This window comes from Salmo salar, chromosome ssa25, assembly GCF_905237065.1.
Source record: "Salmo salar chromosome ssa25, Ssal_v3.1, whole genome shotgun sequence".
NCBI lineage: Eukaryota > Metazoa > Chordata > Actinopteri > Salmoniformes > Salmonidae > Salmo > Salmo salar.
Window position 1 is genome coordinate 10,433,243 of NC_059466.1, and position 10,441 is coordinate 10,443,683.

At 40.8% G+C, this 10,441-nt stretch overlaps 1 protein-coding gene across 1 annotated transcript; it reads right to left on the reverse strand.

Moving 5' to 3' along the window:
- Window positions 1-2,183: 2,183 nt before the first annotated feature.
- On the reverse strand, window positions 2,184-8,423 carry si:ch211-136m16.8 (putative leucine-rich repeat-containing protein DDB_G0290503). The gene is made up of 6 exons (XM_014173031.2): window positions 8,109-8,423; window positions 3,656-7,774; window positions 3,089-3,296; window positions 2,857-2,936; window positions 2,640-2,746; window positions 2,184-2,502 (listed from the first exon to the last, which is right to left on the reverse strand). Exons 1-6 carry the CDS (start codon window positions 8,163-8,165, stop codon window positions 2,427-2,429), a joined length of 4,647 nt encoding a protein of 1,548 aa, XP_014028506.2. The 5' UTR covers window positions 8,166-8,423; the 3' UTR covers window positions 2,184-2,426.
- Between the last annotated feature and the right edge of the window lie 2,018 nt (window positions 8,424-10,441).

Below are 10,441 nucleotides of genomic sequence, written 5' to 3' on the forward strand. Positions count from 1 at the left end.
GCTTTATTACTGCCACTTTTAGTGAGTTTGGTACACATCCAGCCGTTCAACATAGGAGGGCCAAGCACAGGAAGCAGCTCTTTCAGTAGTTTAGTTGGAATAGGGTCCAGTATGCAGCTTGAAGGTTTAGAGGCCATGATTATTTCCATCATTGTGTCAAGAGATATAGTACTAAAACACTTGAGTGTCTCCCTTGATCCTAGGTCCTGGCAGAGTTGTGCAGACTCAGGACAACTGAGCTTTGGAGGAATACACAGATTTAAAGAGGGGTCCATAATTTGCTTTCTAATGATCATGATCTTTTCCTCAAAGAAGTTCATGAAATGATCACTGCTGAAGTGAAAGCCATCCTCTCTGCTGCTTTTTAGTTAGCTTTGCGACAGTATCAAAAATACATTTTGGATTGTTCTTATTTTCCTCAATTAAATTGGAAAAATAGGATGATCGTTCAGCAGTGAGGGCTCTTCGATACTGCACTGTACTGTCTTTCCAAGCTAGTCGGAAAACTTCCAGTTTGGTGTGGCGCCATTTCCGTTCCAATTTTCTGGAAGCTTGCTTCAGAGCTCGGGTATTTTCTGTATACCAGGGAGCTAGTTTCTTATGACAAATGTTGATCAAGTTACTCATGGCCTCTTTCTGTGTTCCGATTTTTTTTAATAATGTAATATCTGCGTGCCACTGAAGAAGAACAGAAACTGGGCCAACAGTGATGACAGACTGGTGTGACTCAAATCAACATTTAAATTGGTGGTAATAAATGGGCATTAATCACTAAAACGAAAACAAATATTATTGCTTAGTGTCCTATTCAGTACTTGCCTAGCCTCCTTCCCATGGTCCGCTATGATTCTGTCATCTCCAATAAGATTCCTTGTAGAAATTCTGCCCAGCTCCATGGCCAGCGCTTGGACCAGACCCTCATGCCCAGAGGTCTTGAAGTGGACTCTGTGTCTGGAGTACCCTGCCATCTGCTCATCGGCACCAATACCTGTCAAAACCACCTGCAAACAGAGTAGTGGTTCGATTAGGCCTACATACTGTTGATCGAATTTACACCACACCCAAGCTAGCATAATTTCCTCAAAAAAGAAACAGACTTTATTCACATCTAAATGGTATGTTCCTTATTACTTTACCCATGTGATCTACAAAGGACAAGACAAACACATCAGTGATATTGTACCTTGGCAGATGAAGTGAACCCCCCTCGGTTTGTTGCCTTCTGTGAGGAAGCCGGTTCCTCTCGCTGCAAACCACACAGCACATCCAATGCTGTCATCAAGCACTCCTTCTGTGGGACGTTGATTTCAACATAACTCAATTTTCTCTCTGGATTCAAACGACTCATTGCTGAATTTGCGATTTCCAACTTGTGTAATCTTTATGTACAACGGCAGATGAGCACCGATACGTTTTATCTATAATTTCTCTTCATTATTTATCTTCATATGACAAGGATTAAAAATGATTGTCTACTTGATGACAATTGACGATGACTGCTAGCTAAGACTTTGAAAGTATGATGTTGACATCAGTCCAATCAAAGCTATTGTAGATATGTGATACGATGTCATTCTATCTGAGGCCAACGATCTTGAGCCTTCTTGGATGAGCACTTCTAATATAACTCTATGGCAGCACCCAAGGGGCTAAAATTGTTGAGCTCTAACCTTAGAATTGGGGATGATGTACTGTCCCATGAGTGACAGAAAACAGAGCCAATCAGGCGCAACGCTCTGTATTTTCTGCTGGCTAGCCCCACCACCACAGAAAGCACTGAGCTAGGCTGAAACACCTGCATTTAGGAGCTACCTTACTTAAGAAAGAAAAAAAAAAGACCATGTTTGTATGCAGCTTTATTAACTCAATGACATTTTTTTTTTTTTACATTGTTTGCAAACTGATATGTGACATATATTAATGCAAAAATAAGCAAACAGGCAAGCCCTCCCAAAATATTAACTTTTTTTTTTATAATGAATCTTAAGGTTTATATAAAAGCTTTATAAGACAAATCAGTATAGGCAATTATAGGCTAGCCCAAATATCAAGACGCTATAGCTGGTTTCCCTGTAGGTAACTACAGTAGCAATAGAAATAATTTGTACGGAAGTAATGCATAAGAGATGTATTTTTGCTGAAACAAACCCACTGATGAAGAAATAAACAAATGTCACAAATAGTCTTCTTGAATCAATTTAATGCCTTGAGCAGTCACCTTTTTTTGTATCACACCAGTTTTTAAAAACCCTCTGGAACAAGTAAACACTGTCCAAAACAAAAATATATAATTTTTTTGAAAATGTTCATACAAAGATATTCAAAAGAAATAGACAAAGATAGTTAAAAAAAAATTTGAGATACTTATGATAAATTAAAGCCCATTGTTCATAGACCATGGTTCACCAATGAGAAAAAAGGTCCTGTCAATCATCTCCGCTCTCTTTTGTAGTCTTCTTCAGCTTGTTCTTCAGCTCATTCATCATCAGGGGATTTCCAAATCTGGTGGATATATATTGAACAAAGGTGTTATAATAAAAAGAGAGTGACATTCATATAGGGAATATCTCCATCTAAAAGTGATTTCAAACAAGAAATTAAGAGAATCTTGTAGAAAATAGTTTCAATTGATTCCCTACCCTGGATGTCTAGGCGGTGTCCATTTAGTTTTGCGCTCCTCTTGCTTGTTTTGCGTCTCTTCTGTCTTGGGAGATTCATCCCTTACATCTTGCTCTATCTCAGATTTCTGTTGAATATATGACATTGCCAAATCAAATTAAGAGTCAGAATAATAAACATACTACTAGACCTATTCAAAAGGTTGAGCTCAAAAAAGTGCAAGTATCTGATTGGTACCTGAGGGATATTTTCTGTGTTATTTTCACCTCTCACCCCCTTTCCGATCTTTCTTAAGATGGGGGGCCCTGCACCGAGTCCTGAATAACATCATAGCAACACAAACAACAAAGAAAGATATCCATTCACACTTAAATCTGGGCATCATCCATCATCTGTCATAGAACATTGTGTCACCAACGATAACAGAATGTAGGAACACATGTACATTAAATTTCTCTGTTCAACTTACCAGGCAGTTTGATTCCGATGCCGCCCATGCCCCTCATTGGTATCCCTGTTGGGCCTCTGACTGGCACGTGTATGGTGGGTTTTGAAGGGGAGGGGGTCAAAGATGGCATCTGTAGAAGAGTACGGGGATCCCTGGGTGGACGGGCATGTGGATTCTTGAGGGCAATGCGAGACTTTTGAGCAGTGAAGTCCAAAGCGGAGGCGTCAAACTGCGATGGTATGATAAACAACTGATTTGCTGACAAGTTTTCAAATTCATAACATCGTTTTAGATGAAGCTATCAAGCTTAATTTCGATAACATAAAAATAAGGGAAACAAATCCAATAAAATATATGAAAGAGACTAATGTTTGCTTTATCTCTTACGATTAGACATCACAATCGTATGTATTTGATTGCATTCTTTTAATAGGATACTTCAGGATTTTCTCAATGAGGCCCTTTATCTACTTCCCCAGAGTCAGATGAACTTGTGGATACCATTTGAAAAAATGAGGAAGTTGTGAATTTTGGCCTCATTTCCAAAATCCTGAAGTATCCCTTTAATAGAGAAAGTATTATTATTACCTGAAGCTGAAGACTTGGGTCTACATTTTTGGTTCCTGATGGGGAACGGAATCCTGCTTTTGCACCCTCCCCTCTGTTTTCCTCTGGTAATCCTGCATCTGTTTCCACAGTTTCCCCAGACCACCCAACCTGGGATTTCTCTATTATTCTATCCTCGATCTCCAGTAATTGACCCTGTGATCCAAAATCTGTCTGCTTCGATAAAACAGGCCCTGTCTTCATAACTTCCTCTGTTACCAAAGCCTCGGTCTCATCGGTTTCCCGAAATAATCCTACCTCAATTTCCAGTGATTTGTTTGCCGTGTTGTCTTCTCCCTTCTCTTTTAACACAGCCTCTGTCGCATCTGAAAGTTCAGCCTCTAGCATTATTAGAGACTTTGTATTTTTCACTAATTCTGTGTCTGACACATCTGTTTTCTCTGATAATCCAGCATCTACGGTCTCCTCTGATAATCCAGACTCTTTCTCCACATCTGGTATTTCTGTGTAAATATCTTTTAATCCAGCCTCACTGTCCACTGATTCTTCAGATAATCCAGCCTCTGATATTTCAAGTGATCTGGACTCCAGTGATTTGTCTGATGAGTCAGTATCCATTTCTACTGTTTCCACCGACAGCACAGTCTCTGTTCTCACATGTAGTATGTCTTCTTCTATGTTCTTCTGTAACCCATACTTGGTCTCTACTAAATCAGTCTCCATCTCCTCTGAAAATCTGTCCTCTGTCTCATCTGTGTCCTCTGATGAATCAGCACCTCTTCTATTCGTTTTTTCTAATAGCTCTATCTTTGGCCTAACTTCCTCTGGTAATTCAGCTACTGTCCTCACTAATCCAACTTCTGTCTCCACCGTATCCCCAGCCTCAGATTCCACTAATTCCTCGACGTCCGTCTCCACCGATGGCTCTGTCTCAATCCTCTGTGTCTCTTTGTCCTTCTGTGATCCAGACTCAGTCTCAGATAATTCCTCCAATAATTCAGACTCAATCGCTGTTGTTTCCCAAAACATTCTGGCCTCCGTGTCAACTATTCCAGACTCTGTTTCCGCTGATGGCGATTCCTCGATCCTCATATCAAGTATTGCTGCGTCTGTCTCCTTCATGTTTCCCTTTTCAGTCTCCAATGTTTCCCCAGCCCCTGGCTCCACTAATTCTTTCATTAATGTAGCTTTTATATGATATTTTTCCTCTGATAATTCATCTTCTGTTTCGTGTGATAGTACAACTTCCCCACAAACCATTTCCTCAAATAATCCGGCCTCTATTTCTGTCAAATCTGGTAATCCAGCCTCTACCATTCCCTGTAATTTAGTCCCAGCCTCAGATGATTTGTCTGATAATCTATTGTCTGTTTCCAGTGACTCATTAGATAACACATCCTTTGTCTCTGTGAGAAACACAGCCTCTGTATGAATTGATGATGGGTACAACGTCATGTTCTTTGATAATCCTGCTTCTGTCGTCACAGTTCTTTCTGATGATGCCGTTTCAGTTCTCACATCTGGTATTTCTGCCTCATGTTTTTTCACTAATCCAGATTCTGTTTCCAACATGTCCCAAGCCTCAGATTCCACTAATTCCTCTGTGTTTGTCTCCATTGACAGCACTGTCACTGTCCTCACCTCTGGTGTGTCTACCTCTGCCCCCTTTTGTAACCCTTCCTCCACAGTTTCCCTTAGTAATCCAAAATTGTTATCTGCTGATTCCTGCACTGATCCAGACTCTGTCTCATCTTTGTCCTCTGATGGCACAACCCCAGTCCTCACTTCTGGTATTTCTGCCTGTGTCTCCTTCACTGATTCAAATTCTGTCCCCACTGTCTCCCCTGCCTTCGACTCCATCCAGCCCTCTCTAAACTCTGCCTTTATCTCCTCTGTCTCTTTGTATAATCCAGCCTCTGTTCTCAGTGTCTCATCTGATAAACAAACATGTGTCTCTGCTGCTTCCTCTGACAGTCCTAACTCAATCTCCATCGGTTCATGTGATTCAGCCTTTGTCTTCGCTAGGTCCTCTAGTATTTGAGTATCTGTTTCATTCAGTAATACAGAATCTGTTCTCTCCGTTTCCCACAGTGATTGCGCTGCTTTCGCGACTGTGTGCTCGTCTACTACTGTATCAGAGGCTTTCTCAATATCCTCACTTTCAAATAATCCTTCAACAGTTTTCGGATCTTCTTTCCCTTCCATGAGTTCACTCCCTGGTGAATTGTCAGATTTAAAACTAGTTACAGTGTTCTCTACACCTAACTCTTTGGTATCACTTTTGGTGTGTACTTCTTGTAAATGGGTGGTGTTGACTTGATCGTCGCCAACTTCCAGGATCTTCGGTGCCGTATTCTCGTCTAACTCTTTGCCATTGTTGATTTCAGGAATTTCCTCTGGAGTTTCTTCACACGCTACACATTGTGGCTCCTGAGCCACAACAAGGTCCTCACATAGCCCAGGGGAAATGTATTTTGCCACGCCTCCGATTTCCACTCTATTGTCAACCACTGAAATAAGTTTTCCCTCCACTTCATTAAGGGGGTCTTCGTCTTCTTCTGAGATCTTTTCTTCCTGTGGTTTATTTTTCTCCACTACAACGTTTCTCTCCTGATAAAAGAAAGTGTCCAGTCCAGTCACTTGATCTTTCACATCCTCTGCCTCTGTATCCGTCTTCGTCCGAATACTGATTGCAACGTCTTCTATCTTGTTACTGCCCCCGTCCTCAAACACTTTGGATCCATCCTCCGATACCTTTTCTTTTCTTTCCTCTAACACTGTGCTGTCAATTCTTTCAATGTTGCACTCCATTCTCTGCTCCTCTCTAACAACAGTTACCTCATCATTTGACACAAAGACTCTTTTGTCATAGGCCATTGGCAATTCCAACTCTGCCTCTGAAACAAAGATGTCCTGGCCTCTTCCCAATGTTCCATCTTCGTCCGATAATCCTCCACAAAGCAGTTGTGGGCTGGGGTCATTTTCTTGATCAAACGTCTCTATAGTTCCTTCATCAAACTTCAAACGATTGTCATCATATTCATGTTTGTTATTGTTTTCTGAGACTTGGAAATCATTGTACGGTCCAAAGCCCCTGTCCGATATCTCTTCCTGTTCTCTTCTGTCCATCTCTTCTATTGCTCTAGTCTCTTCCTCTCTCTCCTCCTTCCTGCTAAGTTCTTCCATGTCTATGCCATTCTTCACTTCATTACCATCTCGACTCATTTTGTCTTTGATTACACACAGATCATTGCTATTCTCCCCTCCCGCTGAGAATTCTACTATTTCTTCTACTTTCCACCCTTCTTTGTCTGTCTCCATGAAGAGTACTGCCGTTTCTTCCTCTCCATCTTTTTCATTTAATCTTACCATGGTTTCATCCTCTGTACTTTGCACATCGTGTTTCATTAATCTGTCCTTATTTTCCTTCTCTCCATTCTTATCCAAAACTGTGGCAGGTTCAGCACAGGCTGATGTAAGGTTTGGGGACTCTATATCAAAATGTATTTCTCTATCTCTATTGTTTTCATGTTCTTCTGTTTTGGTTCCTTCTTCACCACAGGGGAATTCTTCAGTGACTTCTTCAGGGATTTCTTCTTCCTCCTCTTTTCTTGCTGCCACTGCACCTCTTAATCTATTTGCTTCAGCACAGTTGTAACTGTCAGTGTGTCCTTGTGCTCCCTGGCCCTTTGACCTTTCAGATGTCGGCTCTCTGAATAAGATCTGGGTCCCAGTGACTACCACTGATTGGACCCCTTTCCCAATACTTAACTCTTCTTTGGTAACATGCTGGATTGTGTCTTTATTTTCTGTTCGGTCCACCTGCTCTTGTTTTATATCATCCCCCTCCTGGGATGCTTTGCTATCACTCCCTCTGTTGGATTGTCCAGTGTATTGCACATTTTCTCTGCCGAGGCCTGGACCAATGATGACATTGCACTGTTCCCAGGCAACGACGGGTCTTGGTTTCTTAACCACAGAGCCTGTTTCAAAAGTGACCTCAGTTTCCTTTATCTCATTTTTCGCACCATCTCCATGGTCGTCTGTTTGTTGTACAGCAGTGGCTTCCTGTTTTGAGCTTGTGTCATTGTTAATGGGCTCTGGGCTTAGATACCTTCCCACAACTTCCGTAAAGTAATTCTGTGTGTGTATGTGTGTGTGTGTGTGTGTGTGAAAGAGAGAGAACGAGAGAGAGAGAGTATTACTCTATGTTAATGTTATTTACTTCCTTGTCCATATATGATAACATATGATCACATTACATCAATCCAGGTACAGTGAAATAGAGTTAATGCAGTCATTGTGTTTTTCTCCTCCTTGGGGAAGTTCTCAATTCAAACTAATTGTTCATCAACAAATTATTAAGTAGTCTAAAATATATCTATTGTAATTGTAACAATAGGAAATAATAAACCAATCAGGTAGGCTATAAAAACAGTCTCCTGTAATAAATTATTTCAGCGCAGAAACTCACCCAAACTGTCCAGAAAGTCCTCCCAGCACGAGATAGGGGGCTTGCTGGTGAGTCCATCTTTTGGTGTTTCTGTGGCTTTTTTCAATAAGATAATAAACTTCTCTTCAGAGTAGGCTACAACAAAGTAACTGCAACCTGAGGTAGCCTACTTCTTCTTGATAGGCCTATTAATTATTTTGTCAAACGAGGACAAAAAAAATATTCCCATTAGTCAATTGTCAAATAGACCTATTAACTTTTACAGAGATCTAAACGCGAGCAAATGTAAATGAGAATTTTGGTAACAGCTCTTATGTAGTTCCTGACGCTGAGATGTCCGGTATACGCGTCATCGCGTTAGTGGAAACCAAGACTGTTCTCAGGGCAGGCCTGGCTGTGGTTAAATATGTTCGAGTCACATCAGGGACAATTTTAGCTAACCCTACACCTTTTCCTAACCTCAACTTAATTATCCTAACCTGTCACGTTAATTATCCTAAACTGCCATGACAACAGTCTTGGTTTCAACTAATGTGATACATGTATACAGCAGGAAGATGATAACGTCGCGTTCAAATGCAACTCTGAACTAGGAAACTCACATGACTAGTTTAGGCAAAGATGATCTATTATATTGACAAGATGGTCGAGTGACTTCTCTAACAATGGAAATATATGTCCTCAAATATGAAAGACAGGCGAGATCAGGTGGGACCACTCTAGCCAATGAGAGGGCAGATAGGCGTGTGAAGACTAGCACAACTCTAATACAAAGTTATTTGTTCTTCAAAGTTGTCGAAATGCCACGTGCGTCCATTTATATAAGTGCATTTTTTAACAAACTAACCATTACGAAACGTATATTTGATCAAATAAGCATCATGTAGAATATTAGCAATTGCATTTCTTCTTAACCAAATTTGCCGCTGTCATTGACCTCCTCCCCAAAATAAGACGTTTAATATGGCGATAACCCTCTCTCCTCTCCTCTCCGGTTTAGGCACGTCGCACACGCATCATTGCAGGAAGCGCAATAGTCAGGCACTGTGGTTGCATCATAATACACATACAACCCAACGTTAGTGGTAAAACCCGGTAACGGTTCCGATTGTTTTGACCATGTAATTCTCGCACGGACAAGGTGAGTTCGAAATATATTCGCCTCAATTTACTCTCCAAAATTCTAAATGGAAATTAGCAACAGAGAAGACCTCAGCAAGACTACATATTCCTGCAGGAAGCTCCTGAACCTCATCTCTATCAGACACTGTCAGCTACACATCACCAGCGCGATCTGTGCCCAAGCCATGAATCTGTCCCCTTTTTCTGTCTAGCTAGCCACTGACTGCGCTCTAGTTAGTAGAATATTTAAAAAATAATTATTTTACTTAGCCTAAATAATTGTTTGTACAGGATGTTGACTTTGGTGTCTATTTCAGACCTGGCATTTTTCAAGAATGAGCATAAGAGCATTAAAAGGGGAGAAGACCACTATAAGTCTGGCCATGTTGAGAAGTGCAGCTTTAGTGAAAGGCAACTTACTGGTTTGGTGTGGGCCAGCATGAGCGATAAAGTTTATCCTGTGTCAGTGAGTGTAGCTATTAAGTTAAGTTTGAGCATCTTAGCAATACAATGTCTTCTATACAGCTGTCAACGTTCTACAAGGAAAGAGCCAATTAATCAATGATATAATCATTAACCAGATTACCAGAATTTGATGAGTGATAACTCAGTTGTAGAATGAATCTAAAAACCTATTGACATTCAAAATTGACTTTGTTAGACATCCAGTCTGTATTGTAGTTTCATGACCAGAGACAAATCTTCAAAGGCACAGTATTTATTTATTCGGCGTGGTACATGCATTCACACAGTCTTGATTTATGGGATCCTTCCCAATATATAATTGATATGTCATAAAATCCCAAGTCCTTCATTAAAGGTTTGTGGAAAAACTGTACTTGTCCTCATATTCTACAGCTGTAATGTCATGAATCAAATCAAACGTATTTATATAGCACATTTCTTACAACAAATGCATTTCAAGGTGTTCAGTCATTGGATGGGGTGTCATCTATAAAGTGGGGCACATATAATGAAAAGGAGGGCATCAAGGCATTCAAAATGTCTACAGGGATGGATGTGCAGGAGTCATGGCTTTGGGTCACGGAGTTTGGGATCCTGGGAGCCTCACCGGATGGTCTGGTGGGCATCACAGCAGTGGTGGAGGTCAAGTGTCCCTATGGTGCAAGCAAGGGACCTTACTGTTTCAGTATGATATGTTGGATAAAGGAATAAAGACACACCAATGTCAAGTTCAATAGTCTTGTTCAAGCATTGTACAAATCCCTACA

What these genes read in the sequence shown, in the direction of transcription:
- si:ch211-136m16.8 (XM_014173031.2), bottom strand. Translation starts at nt 8,165, where the DNA reads ATGGACTCACCAGCAAGCCCCCTATCTCGTGCTGGGAGGACTTTCTGG. An exon ending in CATCGGAATCAAACTGCCTG is followed by an intron (nt 2,937 to 3,088) that starts GTAAGTTGAACA and finishes GATGTTATTCAG; the next exon opens with GACTCGGTGCAGGGCCCCCC. An exon ending in ACACCGCCTAGACATCCAGG is followed by an intron (nt 2,503 to 2,639) that starts GTAGGGAATCAA and finishes TATATCCACCAG; the next exon opens with ATTTGGAAATCCCCTGATGA.